The sequence below is a fragment of the Paralichthys olivaceus genome, chromosome 12 (genome assembly GCF_024713975.1).
Source record: "Paralichthys olivaceus isolate ysfri-2021 chromosome 12, ASM2471397v2, whole genome shotgun sequence".
Taxonomy (NCBI): Eukaryota; Metazoa; Chordata; class Actinopteri; order Pleuronectiformes; family Paralichthyidae; genus Paralichthys; species Paralichthys olivaceus.
Window position 1 is genome coordinate 21,672,297 of NC_091104.1, and position 18,591 is coordinate 21,690,887.

The following is an 18,591-nucleotide window of genomic DNA, read 5'->3' on the forward strand; positions in this document are numbered from 1 at the left end:
CAACAGAACACACACGAGGCACAGAGTAGTGGGCCTATGAAAACATGGAACACTGTCTGTCAGTCCCACTGGGGAACAAGATGAGCACTTTCAACCAGTGGCCTTCATGATTACCCTTCTCTCACACTTCTCTGATGGGAGCCGAGGCAGCAGAAACCTGTGGTTTTCGAAAGCAGTCCACAGCGAGGATCGATTGAAAAATATCTCCTGGGATGATGTCCTATAGAAGGATTGTAGTTTTCAAAGAGTCAAAAGGAACATGAGCAGTGTGTGTGTATGTTGGAGTTCTATAGGAAGCTGGGCTGTGTGGTCCGCATGCTGTGATTGGTCAAGGACACAGTGTGCAATTAAAGCCAGGTACATAAAATAGAACAATAATAGTATTTATAATTAGCATGGATATTATTCTAAACATAAAAATGAGATGATGATTTCTGAATCATATTCTGCTCGTGTGTATATATATCTATATCTATATATAGATATATAGATGTGTGAGCGTATATGCCTATACACCTCCCTACTGAGCAGTATGCCTATACTTTAAGAAGCCAGAAGATGGTGCTATAAACCATTAAATGCACCTCTCTCATCTGCAGACTGTCAGAATTCATTCAAATTAAACACGTTAACAAACGAGATCAAAACAGCTGGAGTGGTTAAATGACATGTCATGTAATTTACAATTAGTATATTTCTATTTACTGTGATCACATCAGGTCTTCTGGTGATTTACCGATTATTCGATTAGAAATAACATCATATTGTTACATTGTATCAGTGCACATAATATAAATTGTACATTATTACTAAATCATTTGCATCACTGGTGGGATCATTTCTCAGTGAGGAGTAATTCACTCAGTCTTGGTCATCAATATTTAAGGAGTATAACCAAAGCTTAACTAGTATGAATGATTCAGTGTTTGAAAATGTGTTTAAACACTTAATTGCTTGTGTTTTAATTATTAACAACATTTTAGCATGGGTACATCTGACTGGTGGGTCTTATCAAAATTGTTTTAGCTTTTTTGCACGTTTTTTTTATGAATTTCACAAGTTCTACCACTGTTAAAAAGAAGGTTTTACAATTTAAAAATCTCCAGTATATGCAATTGTGTCAGCTCTTACAGAATAATGTCCTTTGTACTGTATATATTTGCCTCTGTGTTTTTATTGAGGATTTTTATTGTGGAAATGTGACAGAAATGTGAAACTCACCATTTTTATCCAGGATTTTCAGCTGACTCTCTGACAGGTTGTAAATTATGTGGTAAAATGATGAATCAAATTGAAATATCCCATTAACAAGTGCAATAAAATAATATTTAATATGATCTCATATTATCATAATGTTCTGTCTGATCTGTATATGTGTGGGTTTCTTGTACAGTGTATGCACAGATATGACCCATGTGAAACAGAGTTGTGTGTTCCTCTTATTTATTTGTCTTCATGAGCAATTCACTGGATAAAACAAATACTGTTACAACACAAAAAAAGATTATTTTCTAAAGCAATTTTGGCCACCTGTTATGTACATGTTACAATGTCATAATAAAAAGACAGAAGATCATCTCCTCCAGAAGATCACGTTTTCCCCATTTCAATAATAAAAAAAAAACATTTCACTGATCACCAGGCCTTTACATTGAAACATAATGCTCAGGTCAAACCATCTTCACGTTTTTATTATTTGCAAATGCAAAAATCTTGTCAACAATAAATAATATTATAAAATGTACACAAAAAGATTGACAGTCCACCACGAGTTAAAACGTCGAACAGATCGGATGTTTAGGAACAAGAAAGTTGTGAGGAAGGATTCGTCTTAGCAAAAATGTGACAGTCCATACAAGTTACAGAAAAAGCTGATCATCTATACATTGACACGAGCAAGATAACAAAGTTGTTTGTTTCTGGTATATTTTGTTTTGTACAAAGAAGGGAGAGTCTTCTTTACAAGCAAGCATCATTGTCTTAACTGTGGAGATTATACAAGCAAGAGTTAAGGCAACTTCTCTGTTGTTTTTGAAAAGTAACATGAAGTCCAGTCATGTTTTTATTTTGTCTGTGAAACACTCGCCTCTATTAGGTTTGGAGTTAGTTGTCATTGCATAATTCAGGCTGCTGACCGGCGCCTGTAGTCTATCATCAAAAAGGAATGCTGGAGGTTTGTCACGAGTCAGTTCATCATCTCAAAAGACTGATTCAGTGGTCCAGGATTTCCACGCAAGAGTTACGGTTTCCTATCTTCAGTATCTTTCTCCGACAGGGACATCATGCCTTTTGTAACGCTACACAACATGGTGCAGATTAGGACCAGACATATTACGCATGTAGTTTTATCTGTGTGTGTCTGTATGTGTGTGTAAAGGTGTAGAGCAAGGGAGGAATGCCACAATGGATTTCTGATAGTTCCTGTTCAAAATCAAGCCCCTAAACCGTTTCTAACCCACTTAGAGAAAGACTGGGAGATCAGCCAGGAGTATAAAATAGACTAAAATTGCAAATTTGGCCTGATGATGGAAGAAGAAGAAAGGTCAGGGAAAGGTCATCACATTAACTTGCATTTGTCCTGGAAGCAAATTTAAAGGAACACTGTACTTTCACATTTTGGGAATTACATTTATGAAACTACAGCCATTAGCCAGTTAGCTTAGCTTAACATAAAGACTTTATTAGGTATTATTTTGTGACATTTAGAGATGCTGGTATTTATTTTCAAGCCTTGGAGAGAGCCAGATAGCTTATAGCTTTTTCCACAAGTCTTTATGCTAAACTCAGCAAACCAGCAACATGTTCTAGCTTCATATTCAACACACAGATATAAGAGTAGTATCAAGCTTTTCATCAAATTCTCTGCAAAAAGCAAATACTTGCATGTCCGATAAATGTTGAACTTTTCCTTAAAGTGAAATCTAAACAATTACTTTTGGATATTGTATCTGTATAGTTGACATTTTGTCCTGAGGGTGGTGCTAGAGAAAAGCTAATAGAACGGCCGAGTTTGAAAGGGTTCATGCTCTGATTAACATCAGTGCTCAGTACATTTTATGGCAATCTACCCGCAAGACCATCATTCATCTCTGCCACCGAACAGGACAAAAATGTATCACAACAACTTTTCAGTCAGTCTTCTGTCTTCTTTGAAAATGCTCGCAGGCCGTCGGCTACAAAGCAACGAGCGAACAGGACACAGATTATTTTGTGAAAACTTTGTTCCACTCAGATGGGATGACCAACACGACGGTTTTCCAACTTTCTTTTTTAACTGCATGGCACAGAGAGAGAGAGAGTAGTCTTACTATCCATCAGAGAAACGACACATCTGTATCAGTGTTGTGTATCGGGGGTGTATAGTTACTATTGTTTTTGCAACCTGGAGGGACTAATCATCTTTTAAAAAGTGACACACATATTGTTTTTAAGAAATACAATTTACAAAAAGCATATAAATAATAAATACAACATGACAAATAGTAGTTGAAAAATGAGAGACCTTTTTGGTTTCTGGTCAGAATAGTGTTGGGCGGTTGGGCAGCTCATGGTCTCTAAAGTCGTGGCGGTGGCGTTGGTTTAGTATTGTTACAGTATGTATTTGTTCTGCAGCACAGACACTTGAGGCTACAGTGTCAGGTTTCTAAGTTGCATCATCCCTGGTTTTTGTGCTTTCACTTACAAGATCACAGATGAGGTTTGATAGAGAAATTGTCATTTTGCAACAGGGGTGCAATTGCTCAATTTCTATTCTTTTCGATTAAATTACATAATAGGAAATTAAGTGCATATGGAAATCCGTGAGAGAAGTATAAAAAGGAGTATTTCTACCTATGCAGGAAAACGTAAAGAAGACAGAAGACGCTGTTTTAAAAAAAGAACATTTTCACTGCCTTTGCTTTGAGCGATGGCGTGAAAATGCTTAAAGTGACACCAAAGCTGGGCCTTGCCAAGTGGCGAGCTAAGCCTAAATGCCTGACTAACAGGCAACCGATAGAGTTGCACACTGCTTATTCTGAGTCAACACTTTGTAATCTCAACTGGGCTCTCTGCTTGCACCTGCCACACACACATACACACAAAGCTTCATTTACCATGTGCATTGTGTGCGTGTATTCTTATTACGTGCATGTGTGAATAAATGTTGGGCCTCATTCGGACAAAGAATGACTCATCAATGTCTCATCATAACAGGGTGCAGCAAAACAAAGACTGCAGGTGAGAAAGGACAAGGACGTTCCAATGTAACACATGGTTTGGAATCTTTCAACTCTTACATTATCTTTTTAGTCCAAAACTTTACTTGCAAAGAAATAACAAGGGTAATACTGCTTCTGACATTCACTTGTGTTCTCCTCGATATTCCTTTTTTAAAAAATTTTTTTAATAAGTGCTTGGTAAATTGGCAACCATAAATTATCTGGTCAAATCTTTCGTTTGAAATCTTAATGAAAACTAGACGACGTGTTTTGTTTCAACACTCCAGGCCTTTGGCTTTTGATAACACCAAGAATCGCGTTGGTAAATTGCACCTCCTCCATAGGAGTGTAAAATAAATGGCTGGCTTTGTGTGATGGTGTCCCGGCTCACAGGCTTAAGCCACAGTGTAACTGGATCACATCATTCTGGTTTAATGACAGTTACAGCTTGTGATGCTTTTACTTAAACTGCCCCTAAAGCTGTACATAGAGCACAGCGCTGAATCAAGGACAACACCGCCTTTAGATTTGGCTCAAAACAAATAAAAGCTGGCAAGAGAAGAAGTTTCATTTGGCAGGGTCGGTTCAGTGGACAAGCAAGCGTCAATGTGTATAGATTTCCCAAATTATTTTTAAAAAATGAATCTGTCTTCAGTGAGTTTACTCTTGAAATATTTTCTCTAGTGTTATTTCAGTTTTTTGTTTTTTTTACAGATCCCAAAGGAATTATTCATGAAAGAGCAGGCTTTCCTTTGCCCCCTCTAAATTCAGTGCAGTCAGTCTCAAACTAACCCATGACAGGAACATCACTGGTAATGTATTATAGAAAAGATTAAGTACTAGCCTGCGGTAGCAAGTACCTTTTGCAGGTTGGCAGAGTTTCCACATTGCCAAGTGATCCCACTTCGTATAGGTGAGCAGTAAGTACTGAAATGTTCTCAGACAGCAGGGGCTCACGTTACTGTTACTCACTCACTGTTCCAGTAGGATGTGAAAATGTAAATAGTACGAATGATTATCAGGACTCTGTCTTGTTCTTGTATAATATATATTTAAATGTAGTGATTTCTATGAGCAAACAAGTAGATGCCACAGGAACATGGCAGAGATCGCATGATTCCACTCACACGCCATCATTTGCTGGTGAAGGTTAATATTTTATCCTCCAGTTTGCGGATTCAGTTGCTCAACACAACTGATGATTTTATGTGCAAGGACTTTTTTCTAGCGTCTGATTGAAATATCTCATCATATTATCCGTCAGTTACACTGCTTCTTTTTCCCACCCATCAGAATTACCCCCAAACACTCGGTGTCCAGGTGGGCAAATATGTCTGTGAATGGTTGTGGACAAGCTGAGGCTGAGAAGATTTTTAGATATTTTCAACTCTGTGGCTCTACAGTCTAGACTTAGTGACAAGTTGTGTGAGGAAAATAAACAACACTTGCTGGAGCTGAGATTTTAACTGTGGTGTGGCATCAGGTCGGACCTAAACAGGAGCCTATCGGATGGAAACCTCTCTCTAGGCCCCACGACCTTCCCAACAGTGGCTCTGAATATCGTACACTATAGTGTGTAACAGAGCACTTACTCTGATAGGGGAGGGTGTATAAGGTATAAAGGACAGTGTGGGCTGAGAGAATCCAAATGGGGACAGAAGCAGCAGGGTGAAGTCCTCCTGTTGCAAGGGACACAGTCTGCAGTTCAGAAGGTGAAACGATCCTGCTGGCTTCGACATCAAATCTGTAGGAGTTCAGTCCATTAGAGTCTCTGTCACACAGACAAAAGAAGTCCTGTTCGCTCTGCTATGATACACATCAACATGTTTGGTTGGACTCTCATCGGTCGTTGAAGGCGATTTGTGGTGCTGGTAGACTGGACGATGGGTGAGGACGAGAACAAAGTGTGTGTGTCTGTGTGTGTGTGTGTGTGTGTGTGTGTACATGTGAATGTGCAGTGGTGTAGTTGGGAGGGGTGGGATTTGGAGGTGGGGTTGGACAAGTGAGTGTCATTGATGGCACTGCATCCCTCAGAGCATCCATCTGTGAAACAGAGTGGGAGGAGATTTAGACTGAGTCAGTGGGTGAGCAAATATCCCCCCCAACACACACACACACACACACACACACACTCACGGCCCCCACCCCTAAGTCGATGCATGAATTGAAGCAGGCAGCCCCAGCTTTAAATTTAAAGGCAGGATAGAAGGTGTTCACTTCAGACCAACAGGGCTTAAAACCATTTAACTGAAGAAAAAGCCAATTTTCAGCAGTGCTTTATAATCCTTCCTTTATTTTCTTTGGTACACGCATCAGTATCAGCTTGACAACACTTTTGGGTAAATAAAGAATGAAATATTCAGCTTTTGCTTCTCTGGTGGTATACATTTTACATAATGTTTAAGATATTTCATAATGAAAGCTCTGTGATATTGCAGGCAAGTAGCAAAGGTGAAATGGAGAACACAGATTTTGCCTTCTCCTGTATCAGTGATCAGGAATTGTGCATCTTAAGGTTACAGCACATTCATCCATTCATCTCAGCTGCAAGGATGCTTTTAACACTACTCATAATTTCCCTCTTTTGATATGATTAATTACTCTAATGCAGAGCCCTCTCCTCATGTTACCACAACTTGAATTGGTCTTCAATTGCTCTTTAATACAATTTTATTTAATTAACAACTTCAGTGCATCATTAAATTTGTCATTAATGTATTGAATAAATCCTCTTTCATGAAAGACGTGCCATTTCTGAAGCCCACAGAAAGATTCCGCCAGTTAAAGTGACACACCTAAAGAAACAGCTGAAGCAGCCATATATTTATATAAAACATATCTTTTCAGTCATACATTTTAATTTTAATTTAGGTAAGTTCAATTGTGCTTGCATAAGATATCTGGGGAAATCCTAGAAACCCCCTGCATCATCTGGATGTATTAACACCTCTTTTTTCGGTGTGTTCTTTCATTTTTCATTTCACAAATGGGCTTCATATCATGTTCCCTCCTGGTTCTGTAACCCTTTAAGAGGCTGTTCAGCAGCGGCCTGTATGAGTGCAGGGCACATCATCTGTTCACCTGTCACTGCTGTGGAGTTATAGCTTGAGGAAAATGCTTCATCATCTATTGAATAATATTTAAGCTGGTACCTGTTTGCCTTTTACAAAACTGTCAATATTAGGGTAAACTGTGTTTTCCATGTTGGGAAATTCTGATCAGCCTTTTTTTTCTATTTCAAAATGATCCTGATGTACCGGTCTAAACAGCAAGTGACAATAACATAAAAACTAATCAATTATTTGATGGTTATCTCAAAAGGAATTAAAACATACTACCGAATAAATCTGTGTGACTTTATATTTGTACAGTGTGCAAATACAAAATGTACACAAGTGCATGCGTGTGTGGGAGCACACTGGGGCTGAACCCACCTCATTTGTTTTGATTGCGGATTCGCAGGCATCTCCTCTTCAGTGGCGGTTCCAGGTCTGGGCTCCCGTCTGCTGATAAAGGTGCACTGATGGAACAGGATAGGATGGCCGTTTTGTCAGCGCCGGGCTTTGGCACAGGCTGGATGACCACACAGCCTCCGGCAGACAGCAGGGGCAGGGCATATGCATGCTCGCCCTCCTCCAAGTTGGAGTCAGGGTCTGGCTTACCCTCTACTGAGTTTACCATCTCATCTTGTGCTGAGCGCCGCTTCCCTGGCTCCCAGTCTCCAACAGAGCAATTGTTCTCTTTCAGTGCCTCACGCTCCAGCTCTCCATTGGCTGGCTGATCCTCTTCCTCTCCTTCTCCTGCATCTCTTTTTCGGTCAGGGTAAGACTCAAAGGTGGGGGTGAGAAGCGGATGCCATCCTGTACCATTGACTATGACATTACACGGGGTACAAGGGTTAGTTTGGAGTTGGGTCAGTGGTTGGGGCTGTGTCCGTGCTGTGCTGGGTAAGGGTGGTGGGGTGAGGCTGGAGATGGAGGGATTTAGCTGGCTTGCTGGAGGATCACCATTGCAAGAAAGGCTGTTGTTGTGGGAGGGTGGCTCTGATGATTCCAGTGTGTTTGTGTGTGTGGCTCCTTCCAGCAGTGGAGCACTGAGGAGACCCTGTGAGAGGCCCCCTTCCCCACCATCACGACTGCCCTTCCCTTCCCTACCAAGCCCAGCAGCGGGTGGAGATTGTGATTCAGCCTCTGCTTCTACTTTGACCCGGACCTCAGGTAGCATCCTCTGAATTACCTGCTGTTGGCATGACCTCTGGCCCACAGTTAAATCAATAACACCATCCATAAGTCTAGGACTGCTGGTTAGACACTGGTTGTCTGAATTTTCCTCTGCCTTCACAGTCAAGTCCACCAATGCCATCCTGCTTCTCTCTGAACGTACAGGAGAAAAATGCTCTGCAGTGGCTGGCTCTATTTTCTGCTCCCCTCTGTCACTGCCAGAGGAACTTGGAGAGTGTGACCCAGAAACTGAAACTTCGGACGACTCTGGAGCACTGTGGACAGAGACATTGCTCTCCGGCGGATCCCTGGACGTTTTGGGATTCATGGGAATTGGGATTGGAATAGGTATTGGGACTGGAAGGGGTACAATAACAGGATAAGGGACTAAAAGAGTTGGTGGGGGAACCAATGGGGCCAATGATGGCATACCAAAATTCATCATTGGGGGCAGGGGTATAGGTCCATTGGGAATCATGTTGAAAGGGGGCAGTCCTGGCATTGGGAGACCAGGATGGGGGGGCATCATGCCATGGTTAGGATTGGATGAGGGGTGTACATGTGGAGATAGCAGGGGCCTGTGCATAGGGCTTGATGCTTGACCAAGGGTCCTCGGAGGAAGTGGAGGACCAATACCAGGGATCATAGGGTTTGAAAGTGGGCTGTGGGGCCCTGCTGGGTGGGCGGAGGGGCGAAGAAACGGAGGACGCATCTGCTGCATCATTTGATGCTCCATGAACAGAGGCAGGGGCATAGGCCCCCGGGGTGTCATTACCATTGGAGGGCTACCAGAGGGAACTCCAACTGGTGGGTGCAAAGTGGGAACAGGTGGAGGGGGAAGTGTGGGACTCTCGTGGGGTCTGGGTGTGGGGATCTTGGCTGAGGAGGAGGAGGATGGCGAGCAGAGAGCAGCAGTGTCTGAGGGTGAGGTGGCAGAAGAAGTACAAGGGGCAAAGCCAGAATTGGCGGTTGGTGAGGGAGCTTTACGCCGCAGGTCTGTTAATGGTGTTCCCCAGGATTCCGGAGTGAGCAGCTGTACCCCTCCACTGCACTCAGGCTTACCCTCCCCACCAGACCCATGTCCTGGGTTACACAGTGCACCAGGCAGTGCTGCCTGCGTCTCCTTGTAGAAAATGTCCATCTTATATTGATTCAGGCATTTGGCACTGCAGAACTGCAGCCTCCGCTCACCAGCCCCAAAGTCCAGGTACTCCTTAGTGTGGCGAATATGTTTGCACCAGTCACACACCTGCAACAAAAACACACACAATACACACACTGTATCAGCACCTGTTACCCTGCATACAAAATACATCTAATTTGCTCTTGATGAAATACAAGACAACTCTCCTCTGAAGTACCCTGGTAAAGCAGAAGCTCAGCCTCCATACCATCTGGAGATAAACATGTTTTAAAGAGATTCTTTTTAAAGAAAGTGGGGCTCTTTCTGAATAGGTTATTTGTTCAGAGCTGTCAAGAGCAGACACTTAACTTTAAAGTCAGTATAAATGTACACTCCTGTATGTCTTCTATTTATGTAATGCAGCGTGTGTGTGCGTTTGTGCAAGCATCTACTATTCTCTCCTGACTTCTCTGAGTGGTAAATGTGCACATGATGGCATTCTGCAGCTAAGTGCTATTGAAGTGACTTTGTCTTTAACTTTCTGTCCTAACAAGGAATGCCCATTTACACCTTCTGTTGGCAATAAAGACTCTCAGTCTCATTTAACCACACATCACTGGGAGACCGATGCCTGAAGCATTACAAGCCAAAATGATGATTTCCCTAAAATGGCCTTAGACAGTCGTTCCTTCAGTGCCAACTAGTTGGCAAACATTATAGTTGAGTCAAATTGAAATGCTAGATAGAAAGATAGTTTAATGTTTATCCTCAATGAGCGGTCAATGCTGAATTAGGTGATGCTGCTAATAGTGTAATGCAGAACATTCTAATTTCCTGTATTAAGTTTTTAGGTTTACAATAGAATGATAAATACTTATGTTTGAAAATATATTTATCATGTTTGTCTGAAGACACATCATGTTATAGATTAAATGTAATTTGGAAGTTTTGTAATCCATCATTAAAACCAGAGAGCAAGAGTTTTAAATATATATATATATATATGAATATATCCACTCTGTTTAGATACTATATGATTTAGTTTCCTGACACAAAATCACAAGTATTGTCATTTGTGTACACTGAAGGAATACCAAAAAAAGAGTATAGTCTGAGAGTGTCTGACACCAACAGATTCAACCAAGTGATTCATAAGGCCGGCTCAGTCCAGAGGCAGAACTCTGCATGTAGCTGCAGAGATGCGGATGTCAACGTGGTGCTTTATTTCACCAGAGGAGATTGTTCAGTCAGAGACTCGGCTGAAAGCCACAGGGAACCCCAGTCTCTTTAGTGGCTACCCAAATTTATTAAAAATGTTTAAATCTTTACAGCTTCCTAATCTACTGCCACTAGCCTACTGCTAAATTATGTTTAAATCAACATGAATCACTCAGTTACTCCACATCTCCATCAGTATACTGATGTTAAACTACCGCTTATTTACTGTCAGACCTCATTACACTTTACATTCAGTTTACCTGAATTACATTATGGTTGTTTTACTACTTTTCATTTTGCATACTGAAATTCTGCACCTTTTGGATGTTTGCATTTTGCAAAAGTCTCTATTCACTTATCTTTTATTTATAATTATTACTATTTTATACTAGTTTTTACTCATTTACTGTACGTCCTCTTTCAAATTAAGCAATTCCCTTCGTGGACATAAACAAAGTTTTTCTGATTCTGACTGAAACATGAGGACATTGAAATGAAAAGTTGTCTATCTTGCTCTCTGCAGTGGCAAAGCTCCCACAACACCTTGCTGCACTGTCTCATCACTGTTGAACACCTTTTCAGCACAAAAACGGCAAATTTTTCTTTGGGAGGAAAATGAATGTGACCCTGGTAGAGCAGATAGCAGTGGGCGAGCCCCGAACACGGCGTTACTCGTCAGGCCACACACAGCTCACTCTGTCAGCTCTGGGAGGAGTGGCAGGTCCTCGCTGGAGATAATTAAGGCATTAATCAGTTGTCAGACCCCTCAACGACATCCATCCATCACATAGACCTTTAAGCCCCCCTGCTGAATGTTAATAAGTTGAAGGATGCAACCGGAAGGTGGCTAAACTCCTCTTTGTACACTGCATAGCAACATTGGTGTATTTGGCAGGATGCTGCCTGGCAGCCGCTGAAAGACAGCAGACTCACATGGGCTGATTGGGCAGATGCACTGTAGCACTGGCCAGGATTTCCAGAGACTACATAGCATGCTTTTCTGCAGCTGCTACACAGATAAAATATCATAGGTTCTTTATATAAATGAAGCGCTTAACAGCAGATTGTCCTATACAATGTGGATTGTGGATTTTAGAGATGGTTCCGTATTTGTACAAAGTTAAGTATGCAGTGTCATTCAGGTAGAATAACTGGCGTGAACGCAATTCAGGAGGAATTTCGGAAACTTTGGAATGAATAGAGCTCAGGACAAACACAGCATCTGCTCGGTTTAAACACTACAGTGGTGGTGCTCCGATGTCAGTCCCTTGAATTCCACACGTTTTAACTGCCCATACAGTCTGAGCTATTTCAATGAGCCGTGACTGAGTAAAAGTCAGAAAGGTGCTCTCGCAAGTTGAGTTTGATAATGGTAAGCCCAGGATATTTTAAATAATAAATGTACTGACTCGACTCAGAAAGACAGATGGAGAGCACTTAACGACTTTCTGCACTGTGAGTGAAATTTCACTGCGCATTACGCTAATGGAGTTGTGCTTTCTCCCTCCCCCCCCCTCTCTCTCTCTCGCTCTCTCCCCTCTCCTGCACACAGATGTTTGCAGTTGAGTGTAATTATGGTCATTTATTTTCATCGTGGCCAACGAACCAGCATCGGCTGTGTAGTTTAACCGTTTGCTTTACAACAATTATCGTGCTTCAAAACAAGTGCGATCGCCTCGGCAGTCATTGTTTTTATCCTCCTCTCACCTTCTGACCCGGAGAAGAACCCAAGATAATCGAACAGTCCCGAGATCAAGCACAGGCGAGTTTAGCGTGTAATTAGTTCGAATTAACAAGTTAAGTGAGGTGAGACTTGAAATGGTGATCGGAGGCCGTTCTCCAGGGGATAAGGGAAGGGAGAAAGAGGACTTAATTGTGGCAGCCACAGAGAAGAAAGCGGTTTCACGAGAGACATACTGCAGATTTGTGAATCAACAGGTTGCAGAGGAGGAAGAGGAAGTTTAAGGCAGCGAGGAAGAGGTAGCAGATGTTAAAGAGATTGCAGAGGATGTGTAGGATTTAGATAATGAGGAGGAAGAAGAAAAGAGGATGCACAGGGTTGAGAGGCAGAGGTTTCATATGATGCCTGAAGTGGTTTAATATGTAGCATAAAGAGGTTTCTGAGCATGAAGCAGGAAAAGTGCTTGTGTAACATTGATGTGTGATTCTGGCATAATCACATGGAGCAAACCCATGAAAATGAACCAGGTGCTTGAAGGGAGCCTGGTCGCTTGCTTTTTGGTCCCATCGAAACACTGTGTCTGTTGCACAGTGGATTCTGTCCAGAATGTGGATTCTGAACATAGCAAGAGGCCGCCATCTTAAAGCACCTGGTCCACTGGAAAAAGAAAACTTCTGCAACATGTGGGCTTATTACTTAGCTATCAGCTTACAGAGGCTTTGTTTGTAAAACTATCTTCATCAACAGTTAAAATGACCTGGCTTAGAGGAACCATAAATCCCCACTGTTCCTGACTTACTCAGGAAAAGCTGAATAAAAAGTTTAAACTGTAGATAGAAGCCAGAGAGGAGCAGAGCTACAGTCACTACAGCTCCGCTCTTATCATGCCAGTCATCACCATCAGTCACAGTAAATGTGACACACAAAGGCCATTCTCACTTGGCCAGGTGACACTCAATTGCTCTATATTTCACAGCACACTCCAGATAAAATAACTCCAGATGTAAGAGTGATGACACAGACCTGGTGGGTTGTATCCGAATGTGGCTGCAGCAGACTGGACCTCTCATTGCTGTGAGACTGTCTGATGGTACATTTCTACTTAAAACAGACGTTCAGGGGAAATTATGCTTTCTTGCTGAGAGGTGAGACATAAGATGGATACCACTGTCATCTAAATATGAAGCTAAATCCTGGACCTGATCTAAAGCGTGGAAGCTTAATGTTTAATTTTTCTAATCCATGTGAAATTAAAAGCGCAAAACAACATGTTGTGTTTTTAAGGGAAATAGGTATTGGACAGTTTAGGTTTTTACATGGATTGATTTAGGCTACATCCTAATACTACTACTAATACATTTTTGTTTCAAAACGGCACTATAAAATGAAAATGATCTCTGTCCACACGAGTGTTTTAGCGCTGCACCAGCAATAATTCTGTCTATGCTAACACACATGAAAACTGGACATGTGACTGTGGGTGTGAGCAGGAAGCAGGTTGTTTAATCTGCAGTTGGTTGCTTAGTTACAGAAAAAGGTGAAAAGAAATGTATAAAGAGATTTATCTTCTTGGAGTGACGATGACGTGGAACTGTTAACAACAGTAAAGGTTTTTACACACCAAGTCTGTATTTTTCATATGAATTTTTATTTTTCAATGCGCAACAATTCCGGATAAAAATTATACAGACTTGGTGTGCAAAGAACTTCAGTGTTGGAAGCAAATGCGGGTGACAAGGTTTCTTAGCTGCGGAGTATTCAAACAGGGCCAACAGCGGCAATACATGTCGGTTTTGGGCGCTCAAAAACGGTAGTGTGGGCGGCAGGCGTAAACGTAACAGCAGTGATGAAAACTAAAGCTTTTCAAAGTAAAACATAGCAGTGTGGATGAAGTAGTGACATTCAGACGGCACCGGGTGAAGTGTTTCCTCTTGTTTTCAGTTTGAGTCGAGTGCTAATCAAACTGTCTGCTTGCTTCTGTAGCTTCATGTTCAGTTTACAGATTAATATTGATCTCTCTCTAACTCTCAGAAAAAAGGCAAATAAGCATAATTCCCCAAATCCCCAAAAGGTCTGTTAAATGCTGTGGTGCCTTTTCCATTGTTTTCCCACATGTAACTGCTGAGATTTGGAAACAGTAATGTCACTAATGTGACATCCAATGGGCCAAGACAGTCCAACAATCAGCCAGGGCATAAATAACAAGAGTTTAGCTGCTGACTAATCCACTTTATTTAGAGGCAACACTGAATGTGAGAGCCCCAGAAGTGCCAATAATAAATGCTAATGTTCACTCACAACTATGAGGAGCTTGGCAGGTCCACGAAATCTGTCTATAGGCTGTGATGGATGATTGAAAGATGCAGTTTTAGTTCTAATTGTAAAGTTTCATTTAGTTTGTTTGATTCAAAAAGGTTTGTCCAACCCAGGGTTGTGTTTGTTCATTGCCTCATCTGAGTTCTTGGTAATGATGTTGCTACAGTTCAATATCTCAGTAGTACAGCTTCATTATAAGACAAATCCCATAAGTACAATAGAAGTGATGTCTAGAACTAATTTCATATAATTAGGAATAGTATATGATTCATGTGTATATGCTAAAAAAAAATAAGTAGCAAGTATATTCACACATTTCATAGTTTCAAGATACATTTCTTATCATTACAATATATGTAGAGTTAATCTTTGTCTGAAAATTCCTACTAATCCCGAACACAAGTCACTGAATATGATGCACAATGAAAATGAGCAAAGCAAATGATTAGGCGTGCAAACAGTAATGAAAAGCTCCAACTGAAATGTATGTAAACTTCATGTAAAACAGAAGAGACACTGTGTCTAATGTTTTGGGCGGAGCTCAGTCTGATGTTTGATGTCTGCTTTTATAGTAATGGCCGACTATGAACCAGTCCAGTGACACGTCAGGAGGAAATTACACATTTTTAACAAAAGAACAACATCACAACATATTTGTGCAGTAGCCATCAAGCTTAAACTCTGTCTGGTGTTAAGTGGTTATGTCCTTACAAGCACATCGCTGTTTGTCTTGAAGACAAGCCTGGGCGTGTCCTGAGTAAAGCTGTTCTGGGGTAATTTCCCACCGAGGCCACCGTCGTCTCTCGCCTGGGGGGGAGAAATAATGGCTTCTTTTTACGAATGGACAAAAATAAACAGGAAGATATGAAGCAACAAGGAAACTCAGGAAAGAAAAAACAACATTGAGAAAGATGAACAGAAATGGTGACTGTAAAATGGGTGAACAATCATTGGTTTGTGGACAAACCAATCAACAGGATCCTCTGTGTGTGAGTTTGCATGCATGCACGAGTGTGGTTGAGTGTTAGATACTACCACACACTGTGTTCATTCAGACACCTGTTTCTTTAAGGGAAAATTGAACGTATTTAAAATGAAAAAACAAATGTACTTATTTACAAAAGCTAAAGCTGTTGATATGAGATACGCCCCTCCCCCAATTCTTGTAGATCTGATGCTGTGGAGCTTTGCTGAGAATTACATGACTTCACCAAACTCGATTTGAACTTGTCTTTGTGGGGAAAGATTCATTATATGATCAAACATATATACTGTATGTGCACCTGTGCTTTACTGTGACGTGTCAAAATGCCTCTCGCAAAAAGACCTACAACATGGAAACCAAAGGAAAACCTCACACTAATTAAACTCTGGTCTTTACACACTATTCCAAGATGGTTTCCCCGGGCGCAAGCATTTTTCACACCATACTAGCAGCCTAAATTAAGTATTTTTATTGTGTCACATGTGCAGTAGGTATCGCTTCACACTTAAACCAAGATATATAAAAAATAATCATATTAATTATAATTAGTTTGTTTAAAAGCATAGTTTAAACAAACCAAATCGACTGATATGATAATATATTTAAATCAGTGTTGGACTTTGGCTTGGTGATCTGCCGACCAACCATGTGGAGTGGCACGGTGGTACGGTGGTTATTACTGACCTCATTGAAAGAATGTTTTCAGTTCAAACTTCTCCAGTTTCCTCCCACAATTTGTAGACATCAAGTTTAGATTAATTGGCGACTCTAAATTGAGATGTGTGTGTATGTGAGCATAAATAGTTTGTCTCTCAGCCCTGCAATATGCAGACCACCTAAGTGGTATAGATAATGAATGGATGGAGCCATTTTGGTCTGCTGACACCTCTGTGGTTAGAAGTTGCTCATATCTTCCACTCGGAAAAACAAATAAGAGGCCGAAGTGAAAGTTTTTCCTCAGCCTAGAAACCAGAGCAATCCACAAGCTCGTGTTTATTCGCTCTCCTCAGACCAGTTCACATTGTCAAAGTGTCAGTCAGCTGATGAGTCTGAACGAGACATGAACCGAGTGTGATTACAGTTGTTGGAGGCCGTCCCACCCTGGTCTTATAAAACCAGACATATCTCCACAGTGCTGTTGTCAGTGCTGCAGAATTGTCTGTGTGCACCCTTTTTGTCTCGGGTGGCGCTGAGCCCAGGATGCATCAGTGGTGCCCCTGGAAAATAATGTCATGGAGGAAGTTCTTTTGGTGGAACATTTGCACGTGGCAAAGTGAGAAATGTCATTAAAATGGCTTTTCCACACAATCCCTGCAGAGAAAATGCTACAGTAAGACGTATCCTGTCATATGATCTGCAACTAAGCCCTCGTGTTAGCTAATGTTAGCTCGAAGTTCCTCTGTGCAGTTAAAGCTGAAGAACATATGCTTTGTTTCTGACTTGTTGTTGGAGCTTTGAGCAACATAACAGAAAGTTATGTTTTACTCATTGAGTGATAATTATACTGGATACAGTGAAGGAAGCTCATCTTTATTCCAGAGTAAAACCCTTGCATGATAAATAAATCTCCACACGAGAAACAAAATTATAACCTGACATGGTTGAATACTTTGTGATTGGGCAATGAACCCAATTTGAAAACCAGTTTTACTAAAGCATTTTTTAGACATGGAGTTTGAATCTCACATATGAACTATGCAGCAGGATTCTCCATTTACAGCACATTGGCATTGGTGTCGGCCCTCATCACCAAAAGGTCTTTTGACATCATCTTTTTCTTCTTCATATATGGCCTGAGTTATTTGTGTTCTTTATGTTTTCCTCAGATTTGGGAGGAGAAACTGGAGCCTCTGAAGTGGATATTTGCGTTCTCACATACAGCTCTGGAGAATGACAAGAAACTATCCAGAATTCAGTGGATGTCTGAAAGCAGCTTTAGAAACATTGCTGTTTAACAATGAATACACTCTAACAATACCTCAAACGCTGCTGGAAAATCATTACATTTTTAATACAATTAGTTAAAATTAGTATTTTGTATTAGTTGGTCTAAGTCAATTCTAGGTTTTTTATTGATACGCAACAACAAAATCATGCTGCTGACTGACATTGCCTTATCTAATTTTTAAAATAAAATACTTGGACAGCTCATCCACTAACCAGAAGGTTGGCAGTTAGATCCCATCTCCCCCATTTTGTGTCCTTTAGAAATCTACTGAACCTCAGACGGCTGTGCTGGAAGTGTGATTGACGTGCAATAGAGAAAGTGCTGCTGATTACTGTAAAGAGCTTTAAGTGAACAAGACAGGAAAAGAACTATATAAACACAGACCATCAACCATTCACCATGTTAATTCTGTTTTCGACTGCTATTATTAACTAAAGCCTGGTCACAAACACCCACTAGCATCTGGCTTTTGTCTGCAGTGGGAATGCAATCACTCCCAGGTCAAATGGCTCTGCAGTCGACACATGGGTTTTAATCAGCTCCAGGACACCAGGGTGAACACGCTAATTTGGCAAAACACTGAAGGAAGCGAGCCATTCAGTTTTCATGATGCCTGTTTATAAAACCTGTATATACCTGTTTATTTAGATAAGAGGTATAACACTATTCAGCAGTTTTGGCAGTTTTTGTACTAGTACTTTTTGTAGTAGTTTCCTGTACTTGACAATGACATTAGGTGACTTGAGATAATATGAATGATTCTCTCAGACAGTGCTGCTAATATAACAATAGGAAACTCTTTACACATTTACACCAGCTGGAAGTGGAGCCGCCTGGTGCTGCACTCTGATGTGACTCGCTCATTATGCGCAGTGTGAAAACTGAGGCAGTCGCTGCTGTT

General features: G+C 41.1%; 1 protein-coding gene across 4 annotated transcripts in view; it reads right to left on the bottom strand.

The window, feature by feature from the left end:
• Positions 1–1,416: 1,416 nt before the first annotated feature.
• Positions 1,417–18,591, bottom strand: part of sobpa (sine oculis binding protein homolog (Drosophila) a) — a 43,546-nt gene continuing 26,371 nt past the window's right edge. For 2 of the 4 annotated variants that reach the window (XM_069535853.1, XM_069535852.1), the window contains 3 exons: positions 15,469–15,564; positions 7,634–9,668; positions 1,417–6,242 (listed from right to left, as the gene is read on the bottom strand). In XM_069535853.1, coding sequence (XP_069391954.1) covers positions 7,635–9,668; positions 15,469–15,564 — 2,130 coding nt within the window. In that variant the 3' untranslated portion in view covers positions 1,417–6,242; position 7,634. The remainder of the gene's footprint in view (positions 6,243–7,633; positions 9,669–15,468; positions 15,565–18,591) is intronic. The other 2 variants (XM_020084660.2, XM_069535854.1) reach the window with 1 other exon arrangement.